The 21,126-nt window shown below is 42.8% G+C and overlaps 1 protein-coding gene across 1 annotated transcript in view; it reads left to right on the forward strand.

Moving 5' to 3' along the window:
• Window positions 1-21,126, forward strand: part of DNAH14 (dynein axonemal heavy chain 14) — a 333,831-nt gene that overhangs the window by 279,543 nt on the left and 33,162 nt on the right. The window contains exons 57-64 of the mRNA XM_019515912.1: window positions 3,065-3,162; window positions 3,977-4,133; window positions 4,675-4,885; window positions 5,497-5,599; window positions 7,195-7,422; window positions 9,835-10,032; window positions 15,972-16,171; window positions 19,879-20,066. Coding sequence (XP_019371457.1) covers window positions 3,065-3,162; window positions 3,977-4,133; window positions 4,675-4,885; window positions 5,497-5,599; window positions 7,195-7,422; window positions 9,835-10,032; window positions 15,972-16,171; window positions 19,879-20,066 — 1,383 coding nt within the window. The remainder of the gene's footprint in view (window positions 1-3,064; window positions 3,163-3,976; window positions 4,134-4,674; window positions 4,886-5,496; window positions 5,600-7,194; window positions 7,423-9,834; window positions 10,033-15,971; window positions 16,172-19,878; window positions 20,067-21,126) is intronic.

Genomic DNA, 21,126 nt, shown 5'->3' on the forward strand with positions numbered 1-21,126 from the left:
CCCTCCGCGGGTGAGGCTATTAGGGGTTGAAGGAGGCCTCATAGGGGCTCCATAGTAGCGTGGGGACCCTGGCACCAGAGAGGGTGCAGCATTCGGGGGTGCACTGACCCCAGCCCCGAAAGGGGAACAAAGAATTGGAGGCCAGGTGTGGCTGAGGCCGCCTGAGCCCTGCAGGGGGTTCGAGACCCTGAGGAGGAGATTTGGGGCCAGGCACGGCTGCAGCCACCTGAGCCCTGAGGCACCAGAAGCCCCAGAGAGGGGGCAGTGTGACAAGCCCCAGAGAAAAAAGGGGCAAGCCAGAGAGTGCTGGTGGGGCACAGGCTGCAAGGCAAGCCAGAAGCACTGGGGGGGTACGGAGAGGGAAACTGACCAAACAACATCTGGTACATCTGTGAGGCTTGGGGCATGGCACAGGGGTGGTTGGAGCCACGCATAGCCCATAAGGCTGGAGTGCACTGAGTCGCCCAAAATAGCACAGGGACTGAGATGCATCAGAGCGCCGTGTCCAAGGGGACAAAAGGCAGCCTCCCTTTATACATAGTTGACATCAAAGACGTGGCAGGAGGGATGTGAGGGTGCTTTAACACTGACTTGGCACAGTAGGGGGCACTAGGGGAGATCACGGCCAACCCTAGGACCCCACGCTGTTACAGTGACAATCCTGTTAATAGAACCCAGTAAACTAGTCCTTTTTACAAAAGTTAGTGTCCACTATAATCCTCGGATTCTTTTGTATTGTACTGAAGCACAGCTAGTTATTCCCAATTTCCTTTTGATTGTTCCACACCAAATGAATTTCAACATTGACCTACATTTAATTAATTTTGGACCATTTTTTCCATTTTATCCAAGTCATTCTTATTCCTAATCCTGTCCTCCAAAGTGTCTACTCCTCCACTCTGTTTGGCATCATCCGCAAACTTACTAAGCCTGCACAAAAATCCCATCTTCCAAGTCATTAGTGAAGATATTAAACAGTACCAGACCCAGGACAGACTCCGGGGTAACCTCTGCTGATGCTTCCTCCCAATTAGACATTGATCCATTGATGACTACGAGGTTAATTTTTCAGTCTGTTGATTTCATAAGAGAAATTCCAGATTTCAAGATAATTTCTTTTCCAGAGGGGTTTGTTTGTTTTGTCAGTCAGCCAGCTGATCACAGACCCTGAAGACCTATTGGTGTTTTGTAGTGAAAGTAGGCATCAGGTTTTGGGGATACATAGTGTCATATACTTATATAATATCTTTTGTGAGTTGAAACTTGGACAGTTCTAGATCTGTATCAAATCAGTTTCTTGTCCAGGCACCCACAGTATAAGCTGATAAATAAGAGCCCTACAGACGGTTGTGTTCTTACTTCAGTGAGGAGCAGATAAGGATATATATGCATTGAGGATTATCATTTTCAGCCCAGAACCACACCAGGAGACTGATCATCAATGAATATAAAGGGGGTTGAGGAGCACCTCTAGATCAGTTCATACACAGAGGATCACCATTGGACATCATAAGCCACATACACAAGACTCTTTTAGAAATTTCCTATATAGTTTTGTTTCTTTTGCAAGAAATGTAAAGGTCATCAATGTAGCATCAGGACATCTATAGTGTTAACAGAGCCATTGAAACGTATCAAAGTTTATATAACTAAACCATAAGCTATCTTGGCAGCAGGTTTCAATAAAGTTCCTGTAGTTGAGATTCATATTGCTGCCACGTGTTCTTTCAGTCACACATTTATGACTCATTACTGACTGGTGGTAGCATCACAATTAGCCAGTCACTTAAGATTTTTCTGCAGTCTTCTCAGATGATCTCGCAGTTCCTACCTCATGCAACTGATTCAATCATCACTGGCAACAGGAAATGCTGACTTTGGCAGTAACAGGCAGCAGCTGTGTCGTGGTGGTTGCCTTAATCCCATGGCTGCATGGACATCTCTCCCTGCAGCAGTATTACACAAATTGCCAATAGCTCAAAACACGAGCAAGACCTTATGAGGGGGGATAAGGCAAGATGCCATGTTTATTGATTACATAAAACAATAACGTACAAAGACTTCACAGAGACAAACACACTCTATGGAGATGTTACAGTTACCAGCTTGCTTGCTCAATGTTAGCATTGAGTGGCCAGCCCAGGCTCATTGAGGGTGATAGTGGTGGGAGCGGGGGATACTACTATCCTTAATACAAAGTTCATCAATAGTTCAACAATAGTTTCGTCAAGCTATGAATATATAATCGACCCATATTACTATCAATATAATGCTGTTATTACTTAATCTAAACATAGCTTAAACAGCTTGGCATTTGAATAGGTTAACATGTTCTGGCTTTGCGTTACATATTGCTAAAACTTCATTCAATCACACACTACAGCAGTGGCGTTTCCAGCAAAGACCATGAGGCTGAGGGGACCAGGGCAACTGGGATGCAACCCTCCCATGCATTTCCAGCTGCCTCCCTGGCTCTGAGCATCTCCTGTCCCCTCCCCCCATGACCAAAGCCTCAAGCTAACCCAGACCTCTCCCCAGTTTACACTGCTGGGGGTGAGGGACAATGATGGATTCAGCACCCCCTTTCAGTCCTTTCTGGTGCTCCCTTTTAAGTTGGGGCCTGGGGCTCATGCCCTGGTTGCCCACCCCCCTTATGCCACATTTTGTGGAAGCATTTCAGACTTCTGTGAAGAAGGAACATGCCCACCATGAGCAGGGAATCAAAATTACTGAATCTCTCAAAGAATCAGCTACTGGAAAGTAAGTAACCTCTGTTTCTGTCACCATGACCTTTCAAGTTTCAAATGACCAAGACCTATGGACTCCTAGGCAGGCTAAGGATTTAATTGTTGTTCATATGATGTCATTCAAAACTTTCCCATTCTGAAAACAAAAATAATGTTTTCAGATTTTACAAGATAAATTAAAGCTATCTTTATGCTGTTTGGTCAATGGATACCGTGATGATATATTCACTGAAAATATAGTAAGATTGCTAAACTATGATTTTAAGTGTCTTTTGTATGTCCACAACCTTGGTTTAATTATTCTATAGCTGATACAGGTCTGCAATCAGAAGTAATGGAAGTAACCACTGATCTCAATCGTGACTTGGTAAATTTTCCCTGGGAGAGTCTTTCTTCATTTCAAAGACTTATACTGGTAAGAAAACAAAATGAGTTGGAAATATTCTTTTACCAAGCATTAGTCACGAATGATCGCTCGGTTAGGTACAGGTTTGAGAGGGGTTTATTAGCACCAATATTTCAAAATATATTTTACAAAAACTCTTATAACAAATAAAATAGAGTCAGTTCACAGCAAGCTATTTAAAATGCAAATAGTTTGTGCTTTCTGAATAGTGGGTTGGCTTTTTTACTTTGAGAAGCTCATATTCCCACCTACAACCATATAGTGGGCTAGAATTTTCAATTCCTAGCTTTATTAATTTTAAGGATGTGTCATAATTAATTCCTGCAGCAATAAGCTGCTGCCTCTTATACACATACAGACAGTCTCACTCTTGCTTCCTGTCTCTCCCACCATCCTACACTCATGCATATATGCATGCATACACATAGTCACACTCACATGCAGACAAACTTACCATCTACTTGTTTTGTAAGGTTATTCTCTTAAATAACCTTCTATACCATTTCTTCATATATAAAATTCTTAACTATCTTTTTTTAACCTTGTTTCTTACCCCAGTCCTCATTTGACTGTACTTCTTGCCATGTTTCTATGTACTGAATTGCTTTGCCTCCGTATGCACTTAGATTCATGTAGAGTGAGATGTGCACATTGGCCTACTGATTTTAATACTAATCCAAACAAACAGAAACCTCCAGAACCTTTCTGAACTAAACAGTATGAACAGCCTTATTTCAGCTTTCAAAGGGATCATTGTTGTGCTAGTGTTAATGTAAATCATGTGATTCATGCTGTTTTCTCATCACTTACATTCTATTGTCAGATAAAAATTCTCAGACCAGAAAGTTTAAATGGTGCAGTACAAGAATTTGTCACTGAGAAATTAGGAGCCAGGTTTCTTCAGACTAGAGGGACTAATCTGAAAGAAGTTTATGAAGACTCCTGTGCCAGCAGCCCTCTAATATTTATTCATTCTCCTGGTGAGCTACTGATAAACTGCCAGAGTGCATCATGCCTTTCTGTCTGTAACCTGCTTAACGATTCATGCCCGTCTTCTTCAGAACTCTACATTACCTAAGGCTCACTGTCTTCCACTCATCTCTCTCATGGGCTTTTATATAAGAGATCTAGCTCAATACTATTTTGCAAGCTTTAAAATAATATTAAACAGTTTATAGAAAAACATTAGTGGAATAACATATATTTTTTTCCTGATTTAATGGTACAACTAGTTTGTTCAGTATAATTTGCTGTGATACCAAAATGAGATTTCCAGGGAAACTACTTTTCTTATTTATTACTCCTCAGTGCATTTTTGAGAGGTATAATATAGCACATTTTCCATACTGTTTGATTCTTTTATACTGAAATGTACAGTTCTACTACTAATAATAATACACAGTTCAGTTCTCATAGGTCAAGTAATTAATGATGGAAAAACTTCCAAATGTGATAGAAATCATCTTTAGTTTAACGACTACAGCAGTGTAAATAAACCAAATCCATATTTTTTTTGTTCAGGAACAGACCCAACTGTTCATCTCCTACGCCTTGCACAGGAAATAAAAGGAAACACAAAGCATGTGAAAATGGTTTCTTTAGGACGTGGGCAGGGGAGCAAGGCTGAAGAGTTGATATATCAAGCACAGACTGTGAGCGGACAATGGGTGTTCCTCCAAAACTGCCACCTTGCTACATCATTTATGCCCAGGCTTTGTACTATTGTTGATTCGTAAGTGGTTTATTTACATTCAGGACATATGTTGTATTATAAAATGTAATTCAAATATGAAACAATTAATGTAAATACAGTATCTATCTTTTTATGACAACATAAAAATAAAGTTTGAGAAGAGAAATCAGGAAATATTTTCATTTAGGGGTATTAGTCCAGCCTGTTTTATTTATTGGATAATATTATTTCATTTAATCAGACATTTTGTTACTGTTGCCACTGTATAACAGATACAATGTCTATTTTGAGAAACAATTCGTGTTACAAGTTTACACATTTATTACTCACTTAATCATAGTTATTATAGACTAGTTAGCCACTGACCAGCAAAGTTTTGGTTATCGCTAACCAGGATACCTAACCATTCTTTGGCTGTTTCTGCGATACAAATTATTCCTCTTTAAGTATTTTAAACTAACTCATCAGAGAGGTCTAACTCTAAGAAAAATTTAACAGTAGTGAATAAACATTTGTATTAGGAAAGAAACTTATATTTTCTGTTTGTGAAAAGATAATGTACAAATCTTGTACCCTTGGCCAGTTTATGGTTTCTTAGCAGGCTTGCAATATTTTCTTTTCTAAATAAAATATGTAATCATATTTTACAGATTTACCCAACCAAATATAAACATGGACCCTCAGTTTAGACTTTGGTTAAGCTCCACACCCAATCCTTCTTTCCCTGTTCCTATTCTGCAGAAAGGTTTTAAGGTAAGAGTTAATACAATTAGCCGGTACACCAAAATCAACAAGTTACTATGATTCAGTTGTAAATACTCAATTTGTATGTTTCAGATGTCTCATCCCATTATTAATATTGTCTTAATAAGAACTAAAATCAAGCCAAAATCTAGCTCCAGCATGCTCCCAAGGTTGGTGTGAAGTTCACCAATTCCAAGCTAAGACAGAGGGCTTTATTTCTATACATAAGGAAAATAAAGTATTTATAACGAATGCTTTGCTTTGTAAAACCTCTCTAGCTACTGAAACTTTAGTTCCCTCTTAAGGATCCAAAGAGTAATCCTGCAATAGCAAGAAGAAAGTTAAAAATGAAACATACTACAACCACAGTGGCTGCCCATAATATTTGTGGTGTATGTACTGCAGGTTGGTGATGTTTTGATCTTCAGGAACAGAAGGATGTTGTCTCATACCCCATTTTGGATAGAGGCAGCTTCTTAGTCCTGGAAATCCTGCATCAGCTTTGGATATTCATTAACCTTAAGTTGCTCTGTGTCCAACTTAAGCAATATTAATTGTGCTAGTCTTACATAGGAAGAGTTCTGACAGGAATATTTGATGCCAATCAACACCCAAGTCCCCAGATTCCTCTGGGTTAAACTAATTCAGGGCAGAAGTCTTGATATTGGTGACAGTGATGAGGTACCAGATTCTTCCAGGTCGACCTGTGTGATAATCAGGTCCCAACATTTTCAATGCAGACTCAACATTCCTGGCCACCTCCTCCAGATCAATCTAATTCTGCACTGACATCTAACACCACTGGTTAGAGCCAAGGTCTTAGGAACCTTTAGAGTCAACCTGATTTGTTGCCAGGGTTCAGACACAATTGACACAGAGCAAAGGAGCCTCTTCACTGTAGACTGACTTGTTTAAAGCCTAGATTCTGGCTCCCATCCTTGGGTGAAGGGCCCAGCACTCAACATATAGCTAAGGTTCCTCTGTCCCACTAGATTAGCTGAATTGTATACTGACCACCTGGCATCAATTCAATGCCTAGGTTCCCAGGCCCTTCCAGCTTAGGTTCCCAGGCCCTTCCAGCTTGATGTAATTTGTTGTTGATATCACAGCAGCAGTGGCATGATGCCAATGTACTTGTGTCCTTTCAGGTTGACCTATCTGAGGGCTGAGTTTCAATACCATGTACATCCCCTGGATCTATCTAGGTCAGCTGGGGCCATTGCCTGTAATCCAGAATTATAGACTGTGGTTGATGAAATGGTCTGGTACCCACTATACTGTAGTACTAAAAAATCTCACAACACACTAGGTTATCTTAGTCTTGTGGTGCTAATATTTTGGTGCTATTCAGCAATGTACAGTACCAGTATGCAAAGTGTTAGGTTTTGCATCCTTCTGTGTAAAAGATCCAAAGAGCAGTTGAGTCCACTCCTTTTATATTCTGGGGCTCAGGGCATGTGAGGAGGGATGTTGCCACAGTGGACACTGCTGGCTAGAAAAAATTTGCAACCTGACCCTGGCACAGTGTATACTGCAAAATTACAATATGCAGAAAATTATGTTGGATAATAGTTACCTTGTTTCCTCTATTTCCTCGTTTAAAGATGGCAGTAGAACCACCTCAAGGTTTGAAAGGAAAATTACTTCAAACATTTGGGTACAGTGGCAGTGGAGAGGTAACTGAAAATATCTTCAACAAGGCTGCATTTGGGCCATCATGGAAAAAGCTGCTTTTCAGTTTGTGTTTCTTTAATGCTGTTGTCCAAGAAAGAAAGAAGTATGGAGCTTTGGGCTGGAATATCCCGTATGAATTTAACTCTTCAGATTTAGAGGTAATATCTGTTAAGAAATTGCAAAGTAAACTGGGATTTTTATTCTCAGGCTCATTAATACTTAGGTTGAATATAGTAGGAACCAAGTGGGAGCACCCAAATCAGATACCCAAGAAGTCAAATGACTCAGGTCCACAACACGCTTAATATTGTGGTGGTAGCTTAATTTGGATAGTATCTTTGTCTCCCACAACCTAGAAGATAAAACCCAAGTAAATTGGAAATAAAAAGTAAATGGTCCAAATTTAGGCCTGGGAAGAACGTAATAATCATTAAATGTTTAATAATATGTCTGAAGAAGAAAAGAACCTGAAAAACTAAAATGCATAATTTTTTCTACTATACAAGAAGTCTCTTATCTTTTTTTCACTTCTGTTGATGTAGAAGGTCATGAACATTGGGAGGAGAAAGCAATAGTCCATAGTCCTGACACCAGTACATCATTGTGCTTAAATATTCTATGGAGCAGTGTTAGTTTTACTTGATTTAAAACTTGTACAAGAGAATTACCTGAATTTGATAGCATGTGGCTGCACCAACACAAGAAAAATCTCTTTGAATAAGGAAAGGGGAAGAGGCAGTTGTGGGTGTAGATCCCCTCAAAAAACCTCCTCCAGAATGAAATCTGCTCCCCCCAACTCTCTCTGGGCTTTTGTGGCCCTGAGGTTTTCCTGACAAACCTTAAGTGCCCTATAAGGCCAGTGATTCAGCACCAAGTAGTGTACTGAGGACCAAATACCAATAGCACCACAGAATGCCCCCACTTTGTCATGGGGCCTGATCAACCTCCTACTCCACAACGTTCTGAAAAGGCCACAACATTCAGCAGCGAAGCATTCATACTAACACCATTTCCTACTGCACCAACCCATATATTGGTATAGCCCTACAAGAGAACAAGTGTTGTCTGTGTTTGCCTGCCACAGACCATCTTGCATCACTAATAATGTTTACAGTACCAGTGAACATGCACATTTTGCGGAGACCCGGATTGCTACTGCTGCCCATCTCCATTCTATTGACAGTGCTGATGGTATACCACCCTTGGACCTAAAAAAAACTGGCTCCAGCTAAACTGATCTACTTCTTTTGAGTCATTAACAGTTGGTATGTACATATAAACAGTCACTCAAAGGTAAAGAGCGAAAATATTTACTTCACAACAACTAGAGTTCTTCATGATATTTTGTCCATGTACACATTCCCAATCCTATCCCCTCTGTTTTGCAGAAGCATAAAATAGTAACCTATCAGATAGCCACATAATATGCAGCCTGTCATTCTGTGATTGGTGGCAAGGCTGATAAATCTAGAAAAAGCTAAATTTTATACAACAGTTCATTTCTCCCAGCTGAATCTGCACAAGTTCTGTACTTGCATGCATTATTTCCTACTCTAGACCAGGGGGTGGGCAATTACTTGGGTTGGAAGGCCACTTAATGAGTTTTGGTGAGCTGTTGAGGACCTCACATGGACACACACACACACACCCCTCCCCTCCCCTCCCACACACACACACCCCCCTCCCCTCCCCGAGCCTGGAGCTGGCACCTGCTAACCACATCCACAGCTGGGAGGGGATGGGGTTTGGAGCCTGATCATGGGTCTCCTGTGCTGTACTATCCTGCTCTGCCGTCAGGGTTCCTGACACACATGCTCACACCCCACCCTGCAACTCCCAGGAGCCCTGATGGTCGGGTGGGATGGGACAGCACAGGGGCTCCATGCCCCATGGGCAGGATGGAGTCACACTCCAGCCCCAGCAGCTGCTAGGCAGAAGCAGCCCCAGCCACCCAATGCCATGCAGTGGCTGGAGCCAGAGCTGCTGGAGCCTGAGTGCTGCTTATCTAGGGCCTGCTGTGTGGTACCACTGCCCATGCCACCCACCCACGGGCCAGAAAAAAAACAATTGGTGGGCCTGATCTGGTCCACAGGCCATATTCTGGCCTCCCTTGGTCTAGACACCAAGAGCTGCACTCCCATTAATACAAAACCCCTCAATGTTATAAGATTCAATTGAGACCCACTATGTATAGGTGTCGGGGGTGGGTAAGAGTCTTAAATGTCATCTTAAACACAGCCATTTAAATGGCTCTCTCTTTTCTAGGGCACCTTGCTGTATAAGTGTCACATGTATTTTCTCATTCTTTTTCTGTTGTTTTACATTTATCTTAAAGATCACTTGAATATTAGCTCTTTCAATTACTACAATGTAATCAGAATCTATTGATTGTTTCTGTAGCATGGTAGCTCACAGCTATCTACAAGAAATCACAGCTTCTTATGTTTCAGCTTTTACAGTATATGGCTAATGAAGCAGTTAGGGGATTCCTATGCATCATAGAGCTCTAAAAATGCTATCCTAACCCCAAAAACAATACCACTGCCTTACTTGAGCCTTTTCTTTCAAAGATTTCTATACAGATGCTAAGAATGCTTTTGAAGAGCCAAGAAAAGGTTCCTTGGCCAGCATTGCGTTATTTGACTGGAGAAGTAGCCTATGGAGGTCATGTGACTGATCACTGGGACCGACGTTGCTTGCTCAGTATTCTGGACAATTTCTATAATCCTGCCATTCTGCAGGAGGGTTTTGCTTATTCTAGTGATGGGGTAAGAAAAACTGTCTTTTCAATCCATATTCTCCAACTGTGTAACTAGTTGTATCTTTATACAGCTTACTTAATACATTTTCAGTCTTATTATTGATTGAACTTCAATTTATGGTATCCGCATCTAAACTTTGAACAGCAATTAATTGGTAAATTTTACTGTGGCACAAAAACCTCTCATATTTCATATTACATTAATCTATATCTTCTGAAAATGTGAACTATGTTATATTTAGTTTCACTGACCTGAATTTTAGTGGCATGCTTTGATAACAGCACTTGTAAGGTGAATTTCCTCTTTCTTGATTTAAAAAACTATGGTAAGTGTCTATCATGCATCTTTGTCTGTAAACTGCATCACTACCTCTTTTTGGTGTCCACATACCACTAACTAATCCTTACAGACCTTCAGGTCTTGAAGAGATTTGGTGTTGAGTCATTTGCATTGTTTTTGGCTGTTTTCAGTGTTTTGGAGCAAGCCAGATGTTCATAATGAAGCTGACAATCCAGTGATCTGTCTAGCTGCCCTGGGCTCCTCATATGGCTATATGGACATCCATTCAATAACAGGCTCTAACAATAACATAGTTGAGGAAGTGTCCGCATACTACTGACTAATCCTTCTGCAGATCAGTAAGGTTATCAAGCCTCAAATGTCTCATGTTCAGGCTGAATTCAGTAGGAGACATTGCACCTAACATCCCATACTTCTTTTTACCAAAAGTATACAGAGCTCACTTGAGTCAGGAAAGAAGGTTGGTACAGATCTGATTTCAGCAAATGAATGGTATGCCATGTCAGATTGACTGCTAAAGAGCTGAAAGTTATTCCTTGTGCACGTGGCTGCTGGTGTGGCTCTTCCTAGAAGTGATAGGCGACCAACAAGCTACTCTGAAATTTGGGAGAAAAATCAGCCACCTGATTTCTTTGAGAATTTTTAGCTCCTTTTTTTTTTATTCATCTATCATTCCTGAAGCACAGGCTGAGAAATATGTATATGTTGATGACATGTAGACTCTGAAATGATTTTCACATTGATAATGTGAAAGCAATTTCCATAAAGGGAATCTCAGCCAGGACATGGATAGTACTTTTGTCTAGTCTCTATCTTACTGATGTCTTAAGCTCAGCCACAATCAGTACACCACCATCATCAGTGTATGTTCCAATACTTAATGCTGACAGTGATTTCAAAGAACAGTTCTATTCCAATCTTGACCATGTTCTGTTTCCTACTTGCAGGGAGGATGAGATCATTCTCCTTAGTGACTTCAACACCAAGTCAGATGTGACCTGGAACTCTAGAGTGACACCATTGGGAAAGGAGTAGGGAAGGCCAACTCCAATAGCATCTTTCTGAGTAAATGCACAAAGCCCAGTATTGTCATCATAAACACCATCTTCTGACAGCGATAAATACAAGACTACCTGGAGACACCCTTGCTCTAACCACTGGCACTTCCCTCAACTATGTTATTGTTAGACCCTGTGATTGAATGGATGTCCATATGAGCTGTATAAGGAGCCCATGACAGCTAGACAGATCACTGGATTGTCAGCTTCATTATGAACGTCTGGCTTGCTCTGAAATACTGAAAACAGCCAAAAACAATGCAAATGACTCAACACCAAATCTCTTCAAGACCTGAAGGTCTGTAAGGATTTTCAACAGTGTCTCCATGAAAAGCTCTCTGCCTTGTCCACAAATGAAGGCAAAATTGAGGAACTCTGGAAGGGGTTTAAAACTGCCATGCATATAGCCTGTGCTGAATCTATTGGCTATACCACCCATCAACACCAAGACTGGTTCAATGAGAGCAACACTGAAATCCAAGCCCTCCTCAGCTGGAACAGAGGGGCTTTTTCTGCTTGTCAATAACACTATCTCAGCAGAAGAAGGAGATGTATCAGCTCCTCAAATCTGAAGCTCAAAGGAGGATCTGGGAAATAAAAAAATCAGTGGTAGCAAGGTAAAGCCAAGAAGATCCAGATCTATGCTGACAAACGTAACGTGCATAGCTTTTTCCAGGCAACAAAAACCATCCGTGCCTCAACTTCCCATGGCCCTATTTTTTTGTGATCACAGGATGGCTCATCCCTCCCCAAAGACGATGAAGCTGTCCATGCCATACAGAAAAAACATTTTGAGGCACTCCTGAACCACCCCCTAACACCCTGAAATGGAATCCCTTGCTAAACCTGTCCTAGAAGAAGTCTGGTGTGCCATCAAGGAAACTAAGAACAAATCTACTGGACCAGATGGCATACCTGCTAAAACCTGCAAGGCTGGTGGCAAGAAACTGGTACTGAGATGCCATGAATTTATTCCCTGAATTTGGAGCAATGATGAGATCCCAGAGGACCTGAGGAATGCCAACATCATGACTCTCTTCAAGATAGGAAATAAGAGTGTATGTGGGAACTATCAAGGTATTGCCCTCCTTTCCACAGCAGGGAAAATCTTCTCCTGCGGCCTCCTGACTTGTCTTCCAGATCTTGTTGAGGAAGTCCTGCCAGAATCTCAGTGTGGCTTCAGACCATTTCACGGGGTAACTGTGTTGGCTACAAAGCACCAACTCACAAGATCATCATAAAATTCTAGTTTATTGGACGGATGCAAAGGTCAGACCATAAACCTTGGTGCTGATCCCCTCAAACACACACTCACAGTATGTTGTGCTGAACACTAGGCACTGGTGTCAAGATATACCTATCCCCAAGCACTGGAGTCCACTGTCAATAGCCAGTCAAGGCTCCTTTCAGTGCAATGTTGCTGCAGAAGGGGGTCGCCAGCTGCTCCTTCTGGCTGGACAGGCAGGGTCCTGGTCAAGTCAACAAGGGTGCCCTTGGGGGTCATTTTTCGCCGCCTATTATGCCTCTCTGGCAGACTTTGGTGACTCCCCAATTCTCGGGCTTACCCAATCCAGGGGTCGTTGACCTCAAGAGATGTCCCTCTTCGTAGCTGCTGGATGGCAGCTGTCAGCCCTAGGGGTCATGTCCGCATGTACATGCAGTCTCAGGAGTCCATTGATGAATTTTGATCGATTCACTGCCATGATGAATAGATCTCTGGAAGTGGTTGATCAGGGGGTATTTCAGCCCCAAGGGTCTGTTTCCAGTACTGATTAGTTCAAACGGGGGCTTCCATACTTTTAACAATGAAGTTTCCAAGAATTCCTGGCTCTTTATTGATTCTTTCTTCTCCTTGGTCTCTGATTTTGTAGGTGTTAATTGCCACTCATTAACATGCTTGTCCAGACTAGCTACTGTGTTACACAATCAACCATGATTCATTCAGGGACCTGCTCCATACAGAGATACCTGCTCTTGCTAACATTGTTACATGGTACAACTTACTTTTAAACTTAAAAGTACATTTGTAAAAGCATCTACAAGCTCTATTTTCACTACAAATACACCTTTATATAAAAATAATAATGATATAATAAAAGAAAGAGAGGAAGAAAATTTAGAAGAAAGCATCCCCAAAAGGGGGCAAATACTAAAAGAGGGGCTTTTGCCATACGGAAGAGCTTCATGTTTGAGGAGGGGCAGACAAAAGACTTTCTTGCTACAACTTAGATGATCTTTGTTGCCCTCCAGATCCAAAAAAAGTGTTGGAAACAACATCAGGACCTTTATATAACTTTCATTGACCTTACTGAAGCCTTTGATTCCATCAATTGTGAAGCCTTGTGGAAGATACAGGCCAGATATAGATATCCTGAGAAGCACCTCAAGGTACTGAGGCTTCTGTACAACCATGACTGTGATCATCCTTTGTAGTGAAGACAGATGCATTTGTCATCCAAACAAGTCAAGCAAGGATGCATCATCGCATCAACTCTGTTCTTCATTTTTTTTTTTTTTTTTGACAGTCATCCTGGTTCTCATTAAGGACTGCCTTCCTTCCTGAATTGACCTTGAAGAGTCTTCCATCCATCCAGTAGTTAGCCTGAGTCATTTTCACTCAAAGACCAAAGTACTCAGAACAACCATGCCTAACTTTTAATATGCTGACTACTGCACCATCCTTGCGCACAGAGGAAAACCTCCAGAACATGCTGGAACTCTTTGGGGAAACATACCTAACTTTGGGCTTCCATCTCACCATTAAGAAAACTAAAGTGCTCTACCAGTCTGCCCTAGGCCATGAGTGTGACCTCCCTCTTCAAATTACCATCAAGGGAAAGACCTTGGAGGTAGTCAAGCACTTCCCCTACCTCAATAGCCACTTCTCTCAGACAGTGAACATTGACAAGGAGACCCAACACAGGATCCAGTGTGCAAGTGCCCTCTTTGGGAAATTGCTTTAGCATGTCTTTATTCATCATGATCTCTGGAAAAATACCAAGATCCAGGTCTACAGTGCAATCATCCCCACTCCCTTTTATGGATGTGAAACATGGATGACCCTCCATCGTCATCTCAAGAGCCTGAAGAGGTATCACCAATGATGCCTCTGGAAAATCCTCCATATGAAATGGGAAAATTGCCACACAAATACCAGCATCCTTGCTAAAGCCAATGTTACCAGCATTGAGTTGGTGATCCTGAAGCACCAACTTTGCTGAACTGGACACTGTGCGGATGCCTGACTCTTGACTCCCAAAACAAGGGCTCTTCTCCCAGCATAATAACAGTCTGAGGTCTTGTGGTGGCCAGAGGAAACATTGCAAGGACACATTGTAGGCATAGCCCTAGAAAACAGATGCTGACATCAAGAGTTGAGAGGAGCTGGCTGCCAACCAACCTCAATGGTACTGCAGCCTCAACCGAGTGGCAGCCCATTTTGAGGGAAAGTGTCTTGCCCTGGAAGCAGAGACGCATAGAGGAAGGAAAAGAAAAGGAATCCTAGCCTGCAGCTTACTCTGCCCTGCAGAAAGACCTGCAACTTCTGCAGATGGATCTCTGGCTCCAGGATTGGACTCTTAAATAACCCATCAGTGAGCCATAGTAAAGACCATCTTCAAATCGAGGGTTTGCTGATGATGACCCCAGCCAATTCCTTCAGTACTCTATGACACATCTCCTCCAGCCCTATCAACCTGAAAACACCCAGGTCCTCAAAGTAATCCCTAATGTGTTCTGTCATTATGCTAGGCTGCTTGTCTCCTCCTCTATCCTTGCTGTCAACTGCCTAGTGTGTCCAGAAGAAACACTAGTGTACAGCTTGCCATGCCTTCACCCCTTAGATGAAGAAGGACAGATAGCTAAGACTGCAGACACAAGTGGCTTCCTTAAGCCTTCAACCAAACCAAGAAAACCCTCCTTCAGAAGTACCAAGATTTTCTCTAAAAAACATGTGGTATGCACCCCACCACCCATGCTGTCTGGCCCAAGATAATGCTGTTAGAAAATTCCCATACAGTAGGACATAGCTTTTTTATACACTTAAATCCCTGTGAAAGCAAGGTCCTTTGGGTATTTTTCTAATAAAAGATTATTTTATTAGAAAGATATCACATCTATCCAAAAAACCTTTCCTGCCTATGTCCTTAGACCAACATGGCTACAACCAAAATCCCTGTGAATACAGAGTGAAGTGACAAAGAGTCAAGTGTTATTAGTAAGTGACCCTTCTTTCCCACGATCATTGAAGCCATAGAAAAATAGTTTATTCTTCTGCCTCTTTTAGTCAGTAATGGATCCAGAATGGTGAAAAAGTGGACTGTGTATGCAGTGAGGTTACTACACATGTATCTGGCAGCTGAGACTGGAGCTGAGCAGCAAATCACTAGTAAAGGGTGGTGCGACTGCACATCCCACCCTGAATCTGCCCCTGGTGGGACAAATAAAGAAATGTTAATACCAATGCAAAATCAGTTGGATTACTATCTTAAAACTTTTGGAATGCAGCAGTATATAAATCACCTTTAAAAGTGTTTAATTCACGTGGGGCTTAAGTAGAGAAATAACCCCTTGTCAATTATTTTGCAGGTTTATAGACCAATATCTGAAACAGACAGCTTAGAGGATTGCAGAATATATCTAGAGTCTCTGCCAGACACAGATTCACCAGAACTATTTGGAATGCATACCTGTGCTGAAAGAGCCTTCCTGGCGTCTCAGGCACAAGCCCTTGTTGATACCCTTGCCAGTTTGCAGCCAGGAGTCATGACGGACACCCTGATAATCAGGTCAGTGCTCTAAAAAGGAGCCTGAGCAAAATCTAGTGCACAAAACAACTAGAAGTTACTTGTGCTGATCCACAATTTCAATTATTATTTGCATGCATCTAAGCCTAATTTACCATGTCATCAAGAGTAAGGGCATACAGCATATTGGTAACTGAAAACATCCCTTTTCTTTGCAATGATATTGGAAGGTACATTTTGAACAGCTCACCAAGAAGGGAGCTGCTCTGTGAATGTCATATAAATGCCTTCATGTGTTTAATGATGTTTGTAATTTTGCCAAGTTTTCTTCTCTGCTACCCCAGAGAATTTTTTTTTCCAAAAAAAATGTATTGGCAAGACAGATATACTGGAACTTCCCTCCTTCACTCTTCTTTTTCCTTCCTTCTCACCTATCTCATTCTCTGTCTGTATTAACCCTGAGGTTTCTTACCTAGTCTCTTCCTCCAGCAGCTGATCCAGGATTTCCTAACAGGGGTGCAGGAGCAGCAACCGCCACTGTAGGGGTGGGTGCACCCCTATCTCCCAATCTCCTCCATCCCCACCAATGTGGGCAGACTGCCCTCAAGAGCCTCCAGGGACTTTTTAAAATCCCTAAAGCAGAGTCTCTAAAGCACTCCTCTCTCCTTCACTTTTCCCCCCACCTCCTCCACCTGCCACTGTTGCTTTCCCTGCTGTTCTGGGTGCAAGGGAAGCACCAGAGCTGTTTCTGCCCAACCCAGTCAAGCTGTGCCAGGGCTGGGCTCATCTGAAGATGGGGCACCTGCACCAGCAGGGAAGGAAAGTAAGTCCCCCCTCTGTGCCCTGGGAGCAGGCATGGGGAAGGGGATCCCCCCTGCCCACTCTCACTGCCACTGTCCTCATCCCCAGCTGAGCCCAGTCCACATACAGCCTGGTTGGGAGAACAGAAAGGGCTCTTTTTCTTTCCATACCCGCACGACAGTGGGGAAAGCAACAGCAGCAGTTGAGGAAAGGGAGAAATAGAAGGGGAGGGGGCTTTTCACTTCTTTTAATGGCTTAAAAGCCCCAGGAGTCTCCTGTGCTGCAGTCCAATCCAAAACAGGGGAGTGCGTTTGTGCCACTGAACCCGCTCTGGATCCACCCATCCTCATCTAACCTTTCAGTCTGCCCCAGCAACTCGATATACACCTCCATCATGATATCCTATCCCTTTTACTTCCTTCCTAAATCTGTTCCTCTAGTCTGGATCATTCCCTTCACAATATAAAAATGATTTCATCTTCATAAAAATCCTGCCCTTTGTTCCTGTCTTGGCTGTGCACTAATTACCTAATCTGCCTTCCCTTCTTCATCTCAAACCACATTGAATGCATCTTCTATAGCTATGATATGGTGTGTTATAAAACATCTTGAATCTCTGCTATGACCTGAAAGCTCCACAGAAACTGGTCTCACCAAAGATTCTAATGATTTCTTCCTAGCTAAGTCTTAGGGCATATTCTCATCCACTTTAGTCTTTTGGCTGTGTTTGATAGAGTAAATAATGTCCTTCTTCCAGACATTTCTTGCTTGCTTCCTTGGTTACTATGATTTTCCCTCTGAAATTTAGGAGGTGCACCAATACATCAGCCTGATATCAGACTGGCAGCAATATAAAGAAAATTGACTATATTGGAAATTGGCCTGATGTGGCCAGGAATTTGATCAGTAAATGCCCATGGGTGCACACAGCCACAGCACAGCCCGGCAGGTTGGAGAGCTGCATGCAGCTGATAAGTCTGTGGGGGGAGGGAGGTGCCCCCAGATCTGTGTGGGGTGGTTTTGGGGGGGCTATGGCAAAATTTGGGGTGGCTGCAGCCCCCCATAGCCCCCTTCCCAGTGCCACTGCCGCCCACCCCAAGTACCACGCAGCCCAGCCCCACCCCAACCAGGAAGAGCCGAGTGCGGCCCCTGGCCCCAGCTGCAGCCCACCATGCCCCTTGCAGATCTGGGGGCACATGCCCCCCCCATACCATCCCGGGGTGCACGCAGCCGCAAGAGCTGCTCACCCTCCATTCACCCCCGGATGAACTGCAGCTCTATCCTGCACCCTGCCCTGCCCCAATCTCAGCCCCAGCCCCACTCCTTCCCTCACTGTGGGGGGCGTTGATCTGCCCCCATGACCCTTCCATCCTCCCCTCCCCATCTACCACAACAGACTTACCAGCTGGATGCAGCTGTATTGGAAATCGGGTTGGTATCGTCCAACATGCCTCCTTAACAATTGGCCCCCAAAATCTCTAACAGTGCACCCCTACCTGAAATTCTGTCCTCCCCGTTTCATTTTCTAATTCTTCCTTCAGGACTGATTTCAGTAGAGTATCCTCATCTCCCTTCAGATTTCAGCATCCTCTGTAGCGTTGAACTTTACTGTACAACTCCAGGAGCCTTGCCAACAGAACTTGAGTTTAATATGCCAGACAATAAAAGGGTTTTTTACTTTAAAAGGTAATTGGTGTCTTCCTGGTTGTACATAGGATTTCTATTCATTATTGTTACCTAACTTCCACCAGATTGCTTCTGATATATGCATGCAGCGTTTGGTTTAGCAACCATCAATCCTCGTGTATGTGCGAGAGATCACCCAGACCTTCTATGCATATGCCTAGGCAGGAGTATGGAGGAGTGGAGGCTGCCCAGAACTTCCATCCCCTCTTTAGGTCACTGAGACAGAAACCAAAGGCCAGACTGAGTCCAGATGTTTGGTGCCTCCACAGCTGTAGTTGTATAAGCAGCCAGGAATTCAACCCAGGTCTTCTGCATGGCAGACTAGGATTCTACCGCTGAATCCCGGGGAACTCCATGTGTGCAGTACTTTTTTGTATTGTGTATGTCAAATATATCTAGGCCCCAAAATATAAAAAAACCCCACTAAAAAGCCATCAAATGCCCAAGAATTGACTTGCTTAGGGAATAGCTATCTGTTATTCTAAGTTTAAAATAGTTAACTGCTTTGTCAAGGATCTGCTGTATCCTGTAGACCAGTAGTTCTCAACCTTTTTTGTACCAGGACCCATTTGCAAACATCAACAGCTGGAACTCTGCCAGCCTGCAAGGGAAAAGCCACCGTTTCCCACATTTTTCTCCTTTAAAGGAGAATCCATTTTTAAAGTTTGTTGATCCATTTTTAAACTTTAAAGTTTGTGACCCTTTCACATATTCCTGAGACCCACTTTTGGGTCATGACCCACAGGTTGGGAAAAGCTGCTGTAGATAATTGACTTTTCCCCACTCTCAGGCTGAAAGGAGCAATCTGTTGGAGTGCCCTCCACACAACATAGCACTATATACATACCCCCTCATCTAACACTAACTACAGAAAACATAGTTTCATAGTTTCATAGAGTAAGGGTCGGAAGGGACCTAGTAGATCTTCTAGCCCGACCCCCCGCCAGGGCGGGAGAACAACAAAAACCCCAAAAACAAGAAACAGGACTCAAATGAGTCCAGCCAGGTAGGCATCCAGCCTCTTCTTAAAGACCCCCAGGGTAGGGGCCAGCACCACTTCCCTTGGAAGTTGGTTCCAGCTCCTAGCCGCCCTAACTGTGAACATCCTCTATAACTTCATGAAAAAAACCCTTATGGGTGGAATATATGACAATAAATATGACAATGAACCACAAAAGGAAACGGAACTAGATCATCTCCTATCAGAGCTTCTGGCTTGAACAAGTTCAGAATTATAGACCTTGTTTTTTGTTTTTCACCAGTGACAGAAAGAGCCAGGATGAATTAGTACTGGAAAGAGCATCTGACATTCTAAGGCAGCTGCCCCCGACTGTTGAGGAGCAAGATACAGAACTGACACCTAGAAGTGAAAGCACCTCCAAAAGTAGAGTTACACTGGAGTGCCTCATGTCAGGACCTACTTGGGCTGTTCTTGCAAAAGCCACTAAAGGTCAGAACAATGGGTCAAACTATTCAACTACAAAATGTTATTCCCCAAATATAATCTTTTCTTTTCTTTTAAAAATGCTCTCTATAACAGTCTGCTGCAGTTTCTGTCTTCATTTATAACAGCCTCCTCACCTCTGCAATTCAGTACCGTTCCTTTTGGAAGTACTAAAGTATGACGCAGTAACTGCCCATACTGCACCATGCACACGGTGCAGTTGGATTTTGCAGCAGCATGCTAAAACAGGGGAGCGCACCACTATGGTGACATAGCTGCCTATCATGTAGACCTACGTGATTGCTACGTTGCCATAGTGCACCATGTAGCAACGTAGCATGTCGCTATATCACTGTAGGACAACATGTAGAAGCACCCTTAGAGGGAGTTCTACCTGCTGCCACATGCAAATAACCTCCCATTGCCACAGCGTAGAGACCTCCAGTCAATTACTGTACAGGCTCAGCAATACCCTGTGGTATTGTGTGGAAAGCTTGACCAGGAGTGTTGAAGGCTACTGTAGAAGGATGACCAGGAGTACGAGGATCCCCAAAGAGAGGACAATTCCTTACCAATTCAAAAGACTGTAGGTCCCAGGAAGCCAAAGCAACTGTCCCCTTTTTCAGGCAGCTATTTATATTGCAAATAAGCAAGTAATGTACAAACCCCTTACCTTTTCACCTTGGGCGAATGTTTCTTGGAGCCTATTCTCCACCCAGTGCTTCATATTGGGCTGACTGGCCTACTACCACAGTCTTGTAGCATAGCTGGGCTAGCAGAGAGGTCTGTTACATCTGTGAAGCCGTCTCAGACAGCTGCATAATAGGAACTATGCCTGCCTGGGTTTTCTCCCAGGGGGAAGATTTGCAAAGCAACTTTCCATTTTTCAGTAGTTTTATGTGGGAGGTAATTACTGTTTTATGTATTATTCTATTATAATAATAATTAGCATTATACCTTATCCTTTCTTTCCTACATCAGTAGTTCCTACTTTTCAGTAGTGGTGAGGACAGCAGCTTTGAAACAAAATGAGCAATTTTGTTTTCTGATCTATTTTTTTTTTTTT

The sequence above is a fragment of the Gavialis gangeticus genome, unplaced genomic scaffold (assembly GCF_001723915.1).
Source record: "Gavialis gangeticus isolate Ggan-Ray unplaced genomic scaffold, GavGan_comp1, whole genome shotgun sequence".
Classification (NCBI taxonomy): domain Eukaryota; kingdom Metazoa; phylum Chordata; order Crocodylia; family Gavialidae; genus Gavialis; species Gavialis gangeticus.